General features: G+C 42.0%; 1 protein-coding gene across 3 annotated transcripts; it reads right to left on the reverse strand.

Annotated features, from left to right (window-relative positions):
- Positions 1 to 1,367: 1,367 nt before the first annotated feature.
- On the reverse strand, positions 1,368 to 17,526 carry smim15 (small integral membrane protein 15). Of its 3 annotated transcripts, none has more exons than XM_038790989.1 (2): positions 17,438 to 17,526; positions 1,368 to 2,571 (listed from the first exon to the last, which is right to left on the reverse strand). In XM_038790989.1, exon 2 carries the CDS (start codon positions 2,551 to 2,553, stop codon positions 2,329 to 2,331), a length of 225 nt encoding a protein of 74 aa, XP_038646917.1. In that variant the 5' UTR covers positions 2,554 to 2,571; positions 17,438 to 17,526; the 3' UTR covers positions 1,368 to 2,328. The 3 variants fall into 3 exon arrangements, with proteins under 3 accessions (XP_038646917.1, XP_038646919.1, XP_038646918.1); XM_038790991.1 differs by lacking the exon at positions 17,438 to 17,526 and adding an exon at positions 17,246 to 17,419; XM_038790990.1 differs by lacking the exon at positions 17,438 to 17,526 and adding an exon at positions 7,233 to 7,336.
- Between the last annotated feature and the right edge of the window lie 996 nt (positions 17,527 to 18,522).

Genomic DNA, 18,522 nt, shown 5'->3' on the forward strand with positions numbered 1-18,522 from the left:
GAGCCCTTCCAGGTGGTGAGTGGGGATGTCTGGGATCTCACAGACCTCTGTGCACAGGAGCATCCGTGCCATCACAGAGCCCCTATATGCCGACTCAGCACAATATATCAAGTGCAATGTGGAGAAGCCCACCAGAATACCCGGGCAGCAGGGTGCAGGGGGTGATTGACACAATGCACGTTGACCTACAAGTGGACAGGTCTTCACAGATTGAAGGGTGTTCCACTCAATGAACGTGGAGCTGGTGTGTAACCATAAACTGCACATTATGCACATCTGCACCCGATACCCAAGCATTGTCAGGATGAAGGCATTGTGCACACACTCAACGGTTCCTGACACAGAGGCACATCCCCGGGTAAAGGGTTGGCTCTTGGGCGATAGTTGTGGTTGATGACACCAGGCCACAGACCGGCTACAATGATGCCTATACAGCGACAAGGGGTGTGATTGAGAGGTACTTAGGCATCCTGAAGATGTGGTTCAGGTGCATGCACCGCTCTGGAGGGGCCCTCCAGTATTGCACTAGGAGAGTATCCCACATCATGGTTACCCCAGATAGAACCCTGGAGAAGAGGTTCAAATCTCACCACAGCAGATCGTGAAATGGAATTAAATTGTCATAAAAACTCATCTTCTTCACCGAGATGTTTTAAGGAATGAAATCTACCTGGTCTGGCTTACATGCAATTTCAGACTATACAGTAATATAGTTGAATCTTAAACACCCTCTGAAGTGGCCTAGCATCCAAGGGCAATTAGAGATCATGAAATGTTGGTGAGTCAACAATGTCCACATGTAAGAATTTTTAAAAACCTTTCTCCCACACCCCCCCCTCCCCCCATTTATAAGGTCAAGTCACATTTGCTGTAAAGAACTCTTGAGCACTAATGAAGGCTCACCTGATTACAAATTCGCACCATGTTTTGATCAGCCACATCTACAGGAATCAGAAATTATAAGGTAGGTCACAAACCAAACCTGTACCGCCACAGTTATCAACTAGCATTTTGTGCAATAAAAATAAAAAATACAGAGAATATTCAGCAGATCTGACAGCATCTGTGCATTGAATTGCTCACATTTCAATAGCCTTTCCTGAAATGTTTCTTTCTTGACAAGACGCTGCCAGACTGCCTTAGTATTTCCTGCATATTTTTAAAATTCACATTAGCACATTTTGTATGATGAAGCAGATTTAGTGCAACCATCAGTAAATAGCTACTAAACATTTTCAAACTTAAAAGGAAGAAAAAAGTACAGAAATACAAATGAGATTGATATGCAACAAGGAGCCACTGATGGACATACTTCCAGTAGTAACTTAGTCACACTCATTAGCAACAGCAGGTACCACCATCAACAATTCCATAACAAAGATTAAGATTTTTATAAAATCTTCAGTGTGCAGATAGCTCCGTTAGCAATGTACAATGCCCAATAACGTACATCAATGTATGAGTGAACAGTTGACAGAGCAGCATTCAGCTCATGCCATTCAATAGAGCAAAGGATCATTTTCACAGTACAAAATGTACATTTAACATAATTATCATTAGGAGCATGGAGAAACTAAAGAGCACCCTCTGCTATAAAAGTATTTGGCAAAAATTTTGTTTAGAAACAACGGACCATCTTGCAAAATGTTTCTGACATTACATGCAAGTGGTGTAATGGCGCACTGTATCACAATTTAATTCTGGTTGGCTACCAACTAAAAGAAATATCTTGCCAAAGACTTTCACTCAGAAAAGCACCCTTGTCCTTCAATGGCTGTACTATGGATCGTGTTACAAAATTAAACTGTTCCAGGTTTTTCCGTTCCCTCATATTATTTTGCAACTGTGAATTAAATTCAATCAATAACAGTTCAGGGTTTTAAGCAAAATAGAATTAGATATAAATTAGAGATTGTTTTTAAAATTAGAAACAGTAACTTTACATTGGCTTCCAAACATTATTTTTTATGAATGTATCAATATATCAATTTCAGTGCAATGGTTCAGTACACTTTCATAATCACAACATTACAGATGTTATGAAATAGGTACACAAGGAATGAGAATGTATACTTATTTCAAACAGGAAACAGCACAGTAGAAAATTAGCTGTAAAGCATTAGTGGGAGTATTCATCCCAATATTAAAGGATATTACACAAACCCAAACTTGAAATATTAGAAGATAAAAGCACATATCTAATAAAGCAGTCACTGAATTATGGTGCCATCCTGGGACGTTATTGCCAAATATAACTACAATTGTTAAATATGAAAAACAAGCTGCTGCATTTTTGTTCAAGATAGGGAATGCTTCCAGGTTACATGTTCAATCCTTCTTTGGTCTTTTTGCTTTATTAATATTTTCTTGACGCTTTTGTTTCTTCTTCTGCTCTCGATCTCTGGCCTCAATCATTTTTGCCAGTTTCCACGACAACACTGCACTTGCTAAGAAGAGTGGGGTTAGTGCCAAGATAACAGTTGAAAGGAAACCATAGGGGTCTTTTGCAGCCCATTCAACAACGTACTCTGCCCAACCTCTGATGTCCAACATTCTTGCTTACACCACAACCTGTAAACATAAAACAACAGATTAGCATCAATACAATTACTCACTTCCTCATAGCACTCTATTCACCACCGTTCCAATTTTCTTTGTGAAATAGATCATTCATTCACACTATCCTCCGGCAAGATGCTGTAACAATCCATTCCATGGATATTTTTACTAATGCTACTCCTGCAAAGTTGTATTACAAAGCGGTGTACTGCCCACTATTCGCTGCCTTCACCCACTTTTGATGCTGGGCAAAAGTCAAGTGCGGATATCAACCCAAAATAGGGATCATTGTTGAGTCCACAGGAGCTCCTAATACCATTCAAGGCTGCACCAGGACATACATACAAGGTTCACCACACAGTCATACGCTTAGCAGCTGTGTGAGGTAAAAGGCATGCGCAAGATGCAATGCGAGTGTGCATGTGCTCCTGCTGCCTAGCATCAGGAGTCGCGAAAATAAAATGCAGATGCTATGGAGGGCTTCAGGGGGAAGCATTAAGGCCAATAGTTGGTCCAAGTAAGTTGGAGTTGACCATTGATCAGAGGTCGATTTTTCTTAGGGAATGTGCATGTGAAAGAGCAGGGAGAGCAGAACACTGTAAATACATAATCAAGATACTGCAGCTTTGATTTGCTTTTTGGTTTTACAAGTATATACACCAATTTCAAAACTTCCAACTTATTCTAGACCTGAATATTCTATGAAAAGTCAACTCTTATATAGTTTTGTTTCCTCACTTTTGCTATCCCCTCACTGAATGTGTTGATTCTTGTGCCATGGGTGCTGGCAGTGCAAGATTTGAACCTGGGGCCTTACTGGTGTAGTAATACAATGAAAAGTGCCTCCAACTACTAAAATGATTATACATCTATTTAAAATTGTGTATCTGTAAGCCCTGCCAACATCTTATAGTGATATCTATAATGGTACCAGGGATGTGGAACTTCAATTAAGTGGGGAGATGAGAAAAACTTGGAGAAAGTCCAGAGTGATTCTCCGTTTTGAAAGGGGCTAGCAGGGCCCTGGAGTGCTCCTCGCAGCTCCGGCTGCCGATACGGGGCACTGCACATCCGGCTGTGGGTCCGCGCAACATGGCGGACCCACACAGCAGGCCGGCCCTGTAAATATAGGCCCCCCAAGATTGTGCGCGTCCACCGATCAGTGGCTCCCGATCACAGGTCTGACACCTCATTGCAAATGCATAGTAGAAATCGGAAATAAAAACAGCAAACAATGGATGTACTCAGCAGATCAGGTAGCTCTGTATAGAAAGTGTGACACCAGACTTTTTCTTCTTTCAAGGGTGTGGGTCTCACTGGCATTTTTTACCCATCCTAATTGCCCTCAGGAACGTGATGGTGAGCCAACTTCTTGAACCGCTATAGTCCGTGAGATGTGCTGGGTTTGCCATTGTCGTTTCCAGTGCCCTGGTCGCTGCCAGGTGATCCATCTGGTTTCATTTCCTTTTTTGATTTTGCAGCAGTTTACTAGGCCATTTCAAAGAACATTTAAGAATCAACCACATTGCTGTGGGTCTGGAGTGACATGTAGGCCAGACTATGCAAGGGTATCAGATTTCCTTCCCCAAAGGCATCAGTGAACCAGATGGACTTTTAATAGTTTCATGGTCACTATTACCAAGACTAGCCTTTTCATTAGTACAGAGGGATGACCAACTGTATTGCTCACATTAAGTTTAGTGTGTGATGAATGTAGGAATTGTTACATATATTTCATATTTGGGGCAGTAATGCTATTAAAACCCTGGTTTGAAATACGTACGAGCAGTGTGTCTACTAAAGTTATAATTAAAGTTGTAAAAGGTGAGGTAATCATTCATTTCTACTTGGTTGCAGATAAAGGGCTAATAGAATTGTGCTTTGATTGCTGGAGGAGTCGTCGTCGTCAGGTCTGTCTGTAGTTTTGCAGTCTGTTATTGGATTTTAAATTGAACAGCAGCTTTGCCAAATGCTGTTAGGTTGAGCAGAAGTGTACTGGGTGTGCTCTTGAAAGAAACTCTCGCCAAAGGTCTCAGCACAACTAACAAGTAACCGGTTTTGTTGACTTTATTTATGAGTGGCATTTGAACGGCATTGGGTTGCTTAATTGGAATTAGTGACAGGGACAGATGGCACGCTCAAGTTTTTTTCCTTTTGTTCATGAACTGTTTAACTGATAATTGTAAAGCTATTTCTTTGATGTTAATGTGGTTAATTATGTGTTTAAATTAGTCTGCATTAACAGCATTCACCTTCCTGGGGGTGAAATATCCTTTCCGCAGTTTTATAAATTTAAAAAAATTGGTTGAAGTTCTTGTTCAGTATCCTAACGAAAGTTGGGGTCTGGTCTGGTATCCTTCCAGGGGTGAAAAAGAGGGCATGTATGGTTTCAAAACTGAATTACAATTATAAAGGTTTTATGTTTATTTGCAGCAAAATGTTATCTTCATTATAACTGTTCATTTCTTGAGCGTTTATAGCTAGTCCCTCACACCCCGTAAACTGTTCCCCAAATTTTCCATGCCCAGATGTGGCCCTCTGGCCTAAGGGTTTGTCTGCCCCTGTGGTAAATGGGCAGCACGGTGGCACAGTGGTTAGCAAAGTTGTTTCACAGCTCCAGGGTCCCAGGTTCGATTCCCAGCTTTGGTTATCGTCTCTGTGGGGTCTGTACGTTCTCCTAGTATTTGCGTGGGTTTCCTCCGGGTGCTCCGGTTTCATACCACAGTCCAAAGATGTGCAAGTTAAGTGGATTGGCCATGCTAAATTGACCTTAGTGTTCAGGAATGTTAGGTGGGGTTACTGGGTTACGGGTGTGGGCTTAAGTGGAGTGCTAATTCCAAGGGCCGGTGCAGACTCGATATGCCGAATGGCCTCCTTCTGCACTGTCGTAATACAGTAATCAGATATTCAAAGTAATCAGATATTCAAAGTAAATAGAAAAGTGTCACCTCTACTTCAATATAACTATGTCCTAAATCATTCAAAATGAATAAATATCTCAGTTTTCCTTAAAAAGAAGCATTTGCTCTCCCAAACAAGCAATGTAACTGCCATCCTTCCAGCCAAACCTTCTCCTCAGAAACACCAAGAATTAAACTTTCTCCCTTAAATTGTAAAAATCCTGGGGCATCTTTTCACCTTCTGGTATCCAGTTAGTGCCACGGCCAATATGTAGCCCTCAATCAACATTACTAAACCACTATATGTGATCATTTTCGCATTGCTGTCCAAGACACTTTGGTGGGCACAAATTGGGTGCTGTGTTTTCTTATATTACATCAGTGATCACACTACAAAAGTATTTCAATGGTGCAAAGTGCTTTGAGATATCCCAAGGTTACAAGAGGATCTACAAATGCAATTATTTAATGACACGGTCGGAATATGTAGGCCATTGTGAAAAATGTGTGGAAAAAGAAAAATATACTTCCACAATGAACAAACACAAATGAAATAGGCTTCCTTTCTTTCATTCTAGTCTGCAATGAACAAGTTGAAAAATGAGTCAGTTCATCCATAATTCCATTCAGTTCTCTCCCTGCACCCAACCCAGTCCTTGTAAGGGCCTCATATTGACAAATCAAAAGAATAATTTCTTTAGCACTTTAATGATATTATTTATGGAGCATTAGGATAATGGCTTTTCCTTATGCTGTGTAGATGTTACCAGAGGAAACTAAAAATTCATTAATATTTATTGGATTCAAAAGAATTTATTGCCATGGGCTGTACCCTAATCCTTCCAAATACAATTCCACTCCTAGAATTTCACGGAAAGGGTATCAGTTTAGCATTCTGCCTGTCAGATTTTTTTAAAGAAACTTCAGATGTTAAATGTTAGTCAAACACACTTAAAAGTCGTTAAATCTAGACCACAAGTATTTCAATAATCACAGAACCACCAATCTTGTATCTTTCAGCGTAATGGTCAGTAACGTTAACCATAATCTGAAATTTAATTGACAAATCATCTGGTAATACCCTGACAACATACAATGTTTGATGGGCATGTCTATTAATACTGTCCGTACTGTTACCAACACTTGCACTCAGTCAAATATGATGGAGCAATCCTACAACGTAGTAATCAGATATTCAAAGTAAATAGAAAAGTGTCACCTCTACTTCAATATAACTGAAAATATTTGCAAACCTCTCTTCCACACAATCTATTCCAATGCATTCCTGGCTGGTCTCCCATATTCTACCCTTTGTAAACTCCAACATTCTGCTGTCCATACCTTAACTAGCAGCAGTTCCTATTCCCTTACAACCTCTGGTGCTCACTGACCCAGAATGTCTTCTGGTCAAGCAAATTCTCACTCTTATTTTCCTAGCCCTCCATGACCATGCCCCTCCCCAGAATCCTCTGCAAAGTATGTGCTCCGCGAATTCTGGTCTCTTGTGCATTCACGATCATAACTGCTCCATCACTTCCTCTAAAACAGCGTCAAACTAATTATTGGACCAAACTTTTGATAAGCAGACCTAATATCTCCATATGTGGCTCAGGCTCTGGGCACACAGGCTGAAATTTGACAACATCAGCTGGTGGAATTTTTAAAATTCAATTGATAAATCTGAAATTAAAAGACAATATAATGGTTGACCATGAAATCACTTGATTATTGGAAAAACCCTCTGGCTCATGAATGCTCGAGGAAAGGCATTACCTGGTTTGGTCTACATGTGACTCCAGAACCACAACAATATGGTTGACTCGCTGCCTCTGAAATGGCCCATCAAGCCCCTCAGTGGTATCAAACTGATTCAAAGTCTAAAAAATAAAGGATGAATCAGATTGACCGCCTGATGTCAACATCAGCAACCATAATGGCAAACCCAGCCCTGTCAACCAAGCAGTTCTCTTTATTAACATCTGGAACCTTGTGCCAAAATTGGGATTAGTCAAGCAACAGCCTGGCAGTCATACTCACCAAATCATACTTTACAAACAATATCCCAGACACCACTGTCCCATGAAATGAAAATCGCTTATTGTCACGAGTAGGCTTCAATGAAGTTACTGTGAAAAGCCCCTAGTCGCCACATTCCGGCGCCTGTCCGGGGAGGCTGGTATGGGAATTGAACCGTGCTGCCGGCCTGCTTGGTCTGCTTTAAAAGCCAGCGATTTAGCCAAGTGAGCTAAACCAGCCCATGCCTGGGTAATGTCCTATTCAGAGGTGGCGGTACAGTTGAGGGGGGGCGGGGGGGGGGGGGGGGCTGTTCCCTGGGAGTCTTCAATACTGACTCTGGATACCATGAAGTCTCATGGCATCCAGTCATACACAAACAAGGTACCATCCTGCTGATTTACCCCCCCCCCCTTCCCTGATGAATGAGTGTTGAACACCAATTGGAAGAAACACTGATGATGCCAAGAACACTGGACGTACTATGGGTGGGGAACTTCAGTGATCTTCACCAATGCTGGCTTAGTAGCACCATTACGTCCAAAAGAACAAAACTTCCTGACTGGGTCTGCAGCAGGCGGAGAGGGAACCAAAAAGGGGGGGAAACCTACTTGACCTCAGCTTCACCAATCTACCTGAAGATGCATTTGTCCATGACAGTATTGGTGAGACTGACCACCACAAAGTTGTGGAGACAAAGTCCTGTCTTCATGAAGAGGATACGCTGCATTGTATTGTGCAGCACTACCACTGTGCTAAATGGAATAGATTGAGCAGAACTAGCATCTCAAAACTGGGCATCCATGTGGCACTTTGGGCCATTAGCAGCAGAATTATATTCAACCACAATCTGCAAGCTCATGGAATGGTGCATCTCGTATTCTACCATTACCGTCAAGCTGGGGGAAATCAATCCTGATTTAATGAAGAGTGCATGCCAGACGCAGCACCAGTCATATCGAACAATGAAGTGTCAATCTGCTGAAGCTACAAACAGCGGATGTAGCATGCTGCAGACAGAGCTAAGTACTCCCACAACCAACAGATCAAATAGATTTGAGATTACTTTCAGCCGTTATGTTATTAAATGGTGGAGCAGCTTAGAGGGGATGAATGGCCAACTCCTGTTCAGAATCACAGCATTTACTGTGCAGAAGGCGACCATTCAGCCCAAGAAGTCTGCACCAGCTCTTGGAAAAAGCACCCTACTTAAGCCCACACCTCCACCCTATCCCAGTAACCCAACCTAACTTTTTGGACACTAAGGGGCAATTTAGCATGGTGAATCCACCCAAACTGCACAGCTTTGGACTGTGGGAGGAAACCCACACAGGCACAGGGAGAACGTGCAGACTCTGCACAGACAGTGACCCAAGCCAGGAATCAAACCTGGGACCCTGGAGCTGTGAAGCAACTGTGCTAACCACTGTGTGGTACTACCGATTTAAGTGAAAACCTTCTCAGACCCACTCTGAAACTTAAACTGAAATTAAAACTCATGTTATGGTCACTATTATCTAATCACAGAACCCCTTAAGTGCAGGAGGCTATTCATCCCATCAAGTCTGCACTGACCCTTTGAAAGAGCACCCTACCTTGGCCCATTTCCCCGACCCAACTAGGGGTGCCTTACCTCGGAGGTCACCAAGAATCCCCATCTCATTCCACAATACCAGGTCCAGTATAACGTGCTCTCTGGTTGGCTCAGAACATGCTGTTCGAGAAACTACCCCCAAAACAATGAACTGCTCATCTAGGCTCCCTTTGCCCACCTGATTTTTCCAGTCTCTGTCAATTTAAATCTCCCATGATTATCACTGTGCCTTTCTGACAAGCTCCAATTATTTCCTTTCTGCTCCACCCTACCATGTGGTTACTGTTAGGAGGCCTGTACAAAACTCCAAGTGATTTCTTGCCTTTATCATTTTGCATCCATACCCAAAACATCTCCACAGCCTGGTTATCTGAACTCCCTTCTGTGTTATGCTAATACCATCATTAACTAACAAAGCCATCCTCCACCTTTTCCTCATTTCCTGTCCTTCCTAAACATCTTGTACCCTTCAATGTTCAGCTGCCAATCCACGTCCTCGTGCAACCATGTCTCTGCAACGGCGATCATATCATACTTATTGATTTCTATGTGCCCTCTCAGTTCATCTGTTTTTTCTGAACATACATAGCATTTGGACAGAGCTTTTAGTCTTATCCTTTTATTCTTTTGATAACCTCTAGTCTTATCCATTGATTTTCTGTTAGATTTGCACTCTATCCCTTCCTGTCACGGTCGGTTTTTTCATTTCTCTGTAATAGCCTTGTCTTTTGCCTCGTCTCTACTCTTTGATTTACCCAATCTTCCCAAATTTGATCCCTTGTCCCCACTACTTAGTTTGAAACCGTATTTACTTCCCTAGTTATGCAGCTCACAAGGAAACCAGCCCCACCATGTTTTGGGTTTGGCCGTCCTAACGTTACAGATCCCAGTTTCTCCAGTATTGGTGCCAGTGCCCCACGAACCTGAACCCACTTGACCCACGCCAATCACTGAGCCATGCATTCATCTCTTTAATCTGATTTGTTGTATACTAATTTGCACATAACTCGTGTAACAATCCAGAGATTATGACCTTTTGAGATGTTGCTCCTTAATTTTGTGCCCAAGTCTCATACGGACAACTGACTCCTCCATTGTCCTGCCTATGTCATTGGTACCTACATGGACCACGACTACTGGATCCTCCCCCTCCCCAGTGCAAATGGAAAGGCCATTTGTAATCATCTTCAGCCAGAAGGCCCAAGTGGATAATCCATTTCAGCCTCCATCACGAGGTGTCGATCTTTAGCGAACTCGGTTCACTATATATTATCAAGAAACGGGTGAAGGCACTGCATACTGCAAAGGCTATGGGCCTCTGGCAATAGTATTGAAGACATGTGCTCAAGAACTAGCTCTGCCCCAATCCCCAACAGTCTACTCTCAATCATCAGAGAAGTGATGGAAGGGGCCACAATCAAGCGGCACTTGGTTAGCAATAATCTGCTCACTAACACTCACTGTGGGTTTTGCCAAGGCCATCCAGCTCCTGACCTTATTACAGCCATGGTCCAAACAGGGTCAAAAAAGCTGAACACCAGAGGTGAGGCGAGTGTGACTGTCTTTGATATCAAGGCAGCGACTGAGTATGGCATCCAAGACCCCTCGCAAAATTAGAGTCAATGGGAATCAGGGGGGGAAACTCTGCAATGGTTTCAGCCATACCTCCCACAATGAAAGATTGTAGCAGTTGTTGGAGGTAAATCATCTCAGTCCCAGGGCATCACAGTGTTCTCAGGCCAGTCATCTTCAGCTGCTTCATCAATTCCCTTCCTTTCCTATTCGTCAATATTTGCAAATGCCAGCATAATATTCAGTACCATTCACCGACTTCTCAGAGACTGAAACAGTTTGTGTCCATATGCAGCAAGATCTGGACAACATTCAGGCTTGGGTTGACAAGTGGCAAATAACATTTGCATCACACAACTGCCAGGCAATGACTATCTCCAACAAGAGAGAGTCTAACTCGCTCTCCTTGACATTCAATGGCACTACAATCAGAGTCCTCTACTAATAACATCCTGGAGGTTACCTCTGACCAAAAACTGAACTGGACCAGCCATGTAAATACTGTGGCTACAACAACAGGTCAAAGGCTGGAAATCCTATGGCATGTTATTGATCCCCAAAGTCTGTTCACCATCTACAGGCCACAAGTCAGGAGTGTGAAAGAATTACCTGGATTACAACATTCAACTGGATTCCTACAATATTCAGGATGTTTGACACCATCCGGACAAAGCAGCATACTTGACTGGCACTCCATGCACCACCTTAGACATTCGTTCCCGCCATCACCGATGCACAGTGGCAGCAGTGTAACCTACGCAAGAAACACTGCAACTCACCAAGGTTCCTTCCACAGCATCGACCAAACGCACAGACTCTGCCACCGAGAAGGACAAAGCTAGCAGGTGCATATGAACAGCACCACCTGCAAGCTCGCCTTCAAGCCACACAACACCCTGGATTTGGCACAATAATCGCTGTTCCTTCATGGTCATAGGATCAATCTGGAACTCCCTTCCAACAGCACCATGGGTGTACCTACACAACATAGCATTTAAAGGCAGCTGCTCACTATCACCTTCTCAAGGATAATTAGGGATGGGCAATAAATACTGGCCAAGCCAGCAATGACCACATTCTATGAATAAATAAAAAGTTGTTTTTATTAGACTAATACCGGAGTCAATATTTCATAGATCAATAATCTAGACATAAAACCTAATTAATAAAATTAACATTAAGTAAATTAAGTATTTCTTCAACTTTCGAAAATCATAGAATCTTGGCCCAGTGTCTGCTGTTTCTCCTTAGCCCCACTTCCCAACGTGATTTCCCCTAGTCTTAAAAAGTTTGAGCTTTTCTTTGAAATAGAGAGGATATCTACTTCAACTGCCGTTCCTTTTGCAAAAAAAGCACTGGTTTCTACATGTTCACATACCTCTCTGTAGAATTAAATTCATGAGACTTCATTAACAAAAGAAATGAAGTGCAAATTTAGTTTAAAAGTGGCGTTGCAGGCAAGCTAGTTGTGAGGCGGTTTCCTTTCCTGGCCCAACTTTCCTTTCAATCACAGAATCCCATTATCCCTACAGTGCAGGAGGCCATTTGGTCCATTGAGTCTGCACTGACCTTCCGATCGAACACCCGACCTAGGCCCAATCCCCCTACTTTGCACGAGGCCAACAAAACCATTTGCTGTTTTGGTGAAGCAACCTATATCGGTTTCTCCTCCTACCACCCCCAACCCCTCTGGAGATAAGCTGCTTTGAGGTGTGTTTAGTAGAGGCCAGATCATGCATCAGTTTCTCCTCCCATGAGGTGAGATGTTTCGCTACCATGAGGCATCCCAGAAGTGTACCTCAAGTGAAGGTCATGACAGCCCACGTCAGTTTTCCCCTCCCTTGAGGCAAGATGTTCAACAATCAAGAGGTAACCCAGCTGGCATCCATTTGCGAACTGACAAAACATATCACACGTGGTTAGATTCAAATCGCAGGCAGCAGAGGGATTCAGCCCCACATGACTTCAAAAGCAACGCCGCATCTACTATATAGCTAATTAATTTTTTCATTTTGAATCCAATGCAGCGTGGTAGCTGGGAAACAAATAATAGCAAAGAGGCCATTTAATAATGAGGTCAATTTACAGATTATTGTGGTTTTTAAAAAAATCCAATATTCATGTCATTGAAGATTTTCAGGAGCCTGGCCACAGATTTAGTTTGCTGATCACATAGCAATAATATTTTAAGAAAATAAAACATCGGGACAAGAATAAGCCACATGGCTCCCTTGAGAATTGAACAGGATCATAGCTGGTGTTTGACCACAACTCTCCCAGCCTGATCCCTATATCAATCACCTCAAATTTGCTGAGCATCCAGAGCACTCTTGGTTACAGAATTCCAAAGATTCCCAACCCTCAAATGAAGACATTTTCCCTCATCTCAGATCAAACTGACCACCCCACCCCAAGTTCTCCCTGTATCCAATTTTGGTCAATCTTTACTGGTATCTTATATTCTCCAGTTACTACAATTGTTGGCAATCGTGCAAGATTGTCCAACACTGGCATCTCCACATCATGCATAACACATTTGTTACTTATCTCCACCAATACGGATTCAACTTCCAAGTCATTATCGGGGCCACCCGCCACCAGTTACATTTTGTTTGTCTTTTCAAAACGTAAATTGAAATATTTAGTTCTCAACCTTGGTCACTATGCAACATCTCAGTAACAGCTATTAGATCGAACCAATATATCTGTACCACATTACCAGCCTTCCGGACTTAACATTGAGTTGAACAATTTCCGACTGAACTCCCTCCTCCACCAATTTTATATCTTTATTTATAAATTTAGAGTACCCAATTTTTTCCCCTCCCAATTAAGGGGCAATTTAGCGTGGCCAATCCACCTATCCTACATATCTTTTGGGTTACTTGGCCGGGGGTGGTGGGGGGGGGGGGGGGGGGGGGGGGGGGGTGAGACCCACACAAGGCACAGGGAGAATGCACCAATTTTATTTTGTATCAAATTCATTTCTTCCATCGATTCATTTTCCCCTCACCATCGTATGCACCCCCTACCTGGGCCACCTGTTCCCTGTTGTCCTTTGACACACTGCTCACCTTTGTTCTGCCATTAATACATTCTTGTCTCTTAATTGTGCCACTATCAGTGCCCTTCTTAATCATTATCTCCACCATTTACATTCCCTTTGTTTTTCTGTCCACAACATCTTTGTTAATCTCCACCTATCACTGGCCCTTTATCCAGCCCCATCCATCCACCCACAAGAGTATTAATCTGATCCTATTTCCAGTTCTCTGTAGCTTGGACAAAGAGTCATCCAGACTCGAACGCTGGCTCCGTTCTCTCTCCACAGATGCTGTCAGACCTGCTGAGTTGTCCAGTATTTGCTGTTTTTGTTTCAGATTCCAGCAGTAATTTGCTTTTATTTGGGCCATTACTTCATCTATCTTGTTATAGATATATAGAACAGTACAGCACAGAACAGGCCCTTCGGCCCTCGATGTTGTGCCGAGCAATGATCACCCTACTCAAACCCACGTATCCACCCTATACCCGTAACCCCACAATCCCCCCCCCTTAACCTTACTATGAAAGCTTCCTGCAATTAAAATACCTTTATTAACTCATTACATTTTTTCCTGATTTGCCCTTATTTACCGATTCACTATTACCATTAAACCTTTTGTAACTTACTGTTCCACTCAGCTCATCTTTTGCAAAATGCTACACTATCATACAATCTTCACTGTTTTATTTAAAATTATAAATATTCACTCACTTGAACCATCCCTTGCAATCTTTTAATTTAGAGCCCTATTTGTAAACCCAGTTATATATCTCTCCTATCCCTAAAAAAACTCCAATTTCAAAGTGTCTGGGTAACCCCCCCGACCCCTTCCTGATGCATGGTCTACACCTTGGACTCCACTCAACAACAGCTGAAGTTCCTAAAGATAAACTTGCTTACTGCAACGTTCTCCAAAATCCCCCTTATACTGCAGTTACGACATTTATTCTTTTTGGTTATTTAATTAGTGTATGTATTTAATCAACTCAACTTCTGTTTTTAGGCTTTCAAAACTCAATCAAGTACTTGATTTAAAGTTGCAGGTAGATGGAATTAAATAAGAACATTAAAAACACAAGAAATTAGAACAGTTGTAGACCATATGACCCCTCAAGCTTGGTTCACCATTCAATACAATCATGGCGGATCTGAATACTAACCGATAAGAACCTTTACAAGTTTTGGTGGCAAAAAGCTGCACCTCCTTCCCCTTTTGCACCAAATTCTCAACTTTTACACAGCCTGCAATGCACTCTATTCTGTGCCAATCACTTTTCTTGCAACATAATGAAATTGTGCCGAAGCTATAAAAATGCAGTCAATGGTACTTTTAATGCACAGCAAGAAAATGTTGCATTCCCTTTCCCCATTAATATAAGTCGATCAATGGATAGTGACATTGAGAATATATTTATGTTGGAATGTTTCCCCTACACTTTCTTTCCCTTTTAATGGTTTCAGTGGTGCATAAACATCTAAGAACTTTTGCTTACTTCAGAACTGACTGCAGTAACTTCTGATATAAACCATAAAGTAGGTTTAGTTAAAAATAGAACTTTTATAATTAAATCTAAGTGCATATTCTGACAAAAACTCCAGTATCAGAAACACTAATAAACAGATTACCTCAAATAACTATAATAGTCAAAACTTCCCATTGCAAATTAGTACCACATCCAGAATTATTTTTTTTTCTTTAAACACAGGAAATTTTTTATATTTTTTCCAGTTAAAACAGGAAATTTCAAGTCATGCATAGCAAGACAAAAGGAGTTAATACATTTCATGATACCTACGTCAGTTCTCTCAGAGTTACCCACTTCATCCCATTCCTCTGGTCTGAAATAACTTTTCTGAAGTAATTTACGTGTTGCTCTTTTTTGCTCCCGCATCGGTATCTGCCGAGGGAGTTCAAACCTTAAATTATAATTCATCTAACCTCTCTTTCCATACCCATTTATCAACTAGTGGAAATACTTTTTCTCCATTTTTCTTCTCAAATGCTTCATAATTCTGAGCACCTTTTTCTAATCTCATTTTAACCTTCTAATACAAAGAGCTGCTGTTACTTTCTCTTCTCTGAATGAAAGTTTCTAATCTCTGTTAACATCTTAAATCCTTTGTACCCTTTGACATCCATTCTACAGTACAAAACAATACTGGATAGTATGGTCCAGGTTTTGCATTCAGTGTTGAAGTAACAGGGTAACTCTTACATCTTCCTGAAGAGTCTATGGGCTTTTGAGCAACAACGTATGGTTACGTAATAATCTTTTTCAGTGCAGTGTCCTCCAGACCTGGGACATACCTGAGCAGGGAGATCAATACCCAGTCTCTTCAGCCAATCACTTGAAGAAACATTACCAAGACAGAGTCTAAACCAGGAAGTATACATTTTTATACTTAATTCAATGCAAAATGATGCACAGAGGGAAATGAAAATGAGATAGATTAAGTGAAAGGAAGAAAAAGTAAAATAATTACATCTCCAACAATCATTCAATTCTGAAGGAATAAGATCTCACTTGCAAAATTACACTTTCACAGGCAGGGGGCTATTTGGCAGCAATTAAAATTTACCAAGGTTAGGTGGATTGGCCATGATAAATTGCCCTTAGTGACTAAAAAGGTTAGGAGGGGTTATTGGATTACGGGGATAGGGAGGAAATAAGGCCTTAAGTGGGTCAGTGCAGACTCAATGGGTCGAATGGCCTCCTTCTGCACTGTATGTTCTATGTTCTAATAACTTCACCACTACTGCAAAGAGAAAGTGAATCGGGGGGGGGGGGGGGGCTGTATACTTTTGAATATTCAAACATTGAAAAATGTGATCTGTCCAGATTCTTGAGCATCTCAAGGCCCTCAAATGTTGCAATTTAATACAACAGTATAGCCTACAGTGTTCCAGCCATTGACTCTCTCATAACTGCAATTATCTGCTGAAGAATCTGCTTGTAATAGACCACAAGACATTGCCTAATCCAGCCTATCAATGAACCCCACAAACTGATTTCACCATGCAAAAACGTCAGGGTCGGTCTGAACTTAACTCCATTTACCTGCCTTTGTTCCACATGTCTCAACACCCTTAAGATGACAAAATTTCGAGCATTTAACATCTTGAAAATTTCAACTGACTTCAGCATCCAGCCTACACAGGAGGGTTTTAGATTTCAACTACCCTTCCAAGACGTGCTTCTTGATTCCACTCCAAATTGGCCTAGCTCTAATTTTAGTATAGTTAAATTACCAGGTATGATACTTAAAAAACAGCATGGGGGAGGGGGGGGGGGGGGGGGGGGGGGTGGTTGCTGTCCAAACATTGATCTTTTAGGATTTGTCTCCATTGTGAAGTTCCAATTCAGTTTGCTTTGTTAATCATAAGTGTGTCATGTGCCACTTTCTGCAGCACTTGTTGAAGCTGGCCTGACATATTTTGTGATTGAACCGGCTGCCCCAGCAGGTTAAGACTGAAGGAATTCTACACACTCCACAACAAGAAAACCCCTTCTGCAGAAAGCGCCCTGAAAAGAAACTCTGCTGCTCTTTCTCTGCTCAGACCTGCTGAGTATCTCCAGCACTTTCTGGTTCAAACAGAAGAGGTGGGGGGACCCAGCCTGAGCTCCAAGCAGTCAAGAGGCTTCGCTCCGCGCACTCTGGCTGCAAGCTGGGCTTCAGTACCCCAGGGCCGCACCGGCTATCCGCCGGGAGGGGTGGCAGGATCATTCCTGAAGCGCCCCCTCTTCCACTCACCTGCACCAACCGGAACAGAAGCTGAGCCTGCCCGCCGCGCAAGCGTACACTGCGGCTCGCACCGGAAGCAGACGCGGCGCATGTGACGCGGTCAGAGGTCATTTACCCAGCTGGCTGACAAGAGAGAGAGGCTCATTATAGTCCGCGTCAGAAAGAGCAGTGGAAAATACAATGCAGAGTGATAATAGTGTGGCCAGTGACGGTGCGCTGCAGTCAGTACAGTATAGCACCAGCATCAGTGCATTATAGAACAATACAGTACATTGCAAAATAGTATGCAGAATAAAAATAAATGAAGAAAGTACAGCATAATTCCAAAATAAAACAGCAGGGTTGTACAATACAACCCAAACTAGAGTACAGATTCTCAAAATGCAAAACTCAGTACATAATAATGATAGTAAAATGCTAAAAATGGGAATGAAGAGCACAGTACAATGCAGATTAAATAGAAGTAATTCAGTGTATCATCTTATGCAACATGTACTTAGTGCGGTTTCAGTAAAGTACCATGGTGGGTACATGGAATTTTAAAACAGCTAACATGCATTTCAAGATCCAGCAGTATAATCATAGCCACTACCCTTCCACATTAGGGCTGTGATTTCGGAAAAGCACTTTGAGCTTTACGTCGCTAAGGCAAAAAAGTGCTGACACTTTATTTCTGTATTTTTCAAACTTTTTAATGTTTGGGGTTTCTTCAAATATTAGCACACAAACAGGGACCCCATTGTCCGAAATTGACAAAGACTATGTCACCCACACAAAATAAAGCAATACCATCACTTATTATCACTTATTAATAAACATATAGTTTGTATTTGTGTTACAGTCAATCTTGTATAAAATCACCTTTTGGCCTATAAAAGCATAATTTTTCATATACCTCATGTCAAGTCGACCCTGGTTTTATAAGGATCAAACCGCATTGCGATTATTAATCACTTACTGATAATTACTATGGTTCATTAATGTAAAGGCACATGCAGGAACATTTCAATTTCCCCTTCACCAATTCTTGCGGCAATCTCCCAGCCAAGCAACTAAACTAAAGGGCGGCACAGTGGCTAGCACTGCTGCCTCAC

This window comes from Scyliorhinus canicula, chromosome 3 (assembly GCF_902713615.1).
Source record: "Scyliorhinus canicula chromosome 3, sScyCan1.1, whole genome shotgun sequence".
NCBI lineage: Eukaryota > Metazoa > Chordata > Chondrichthyes > Carcharhiniformes > Scyliorhinidae > Scyliorhinus > Scyliorhinus canicula.

Excerpts from the sequence above, each read along its gene's own strand:
- smim15 (XM_038790989.1), bottom strand. The coding sequence starts at position 2,553 with ATGTTGGACATCAGAGGTTGGGCAGAGTACGTTGTTGAATGGGCTGCA.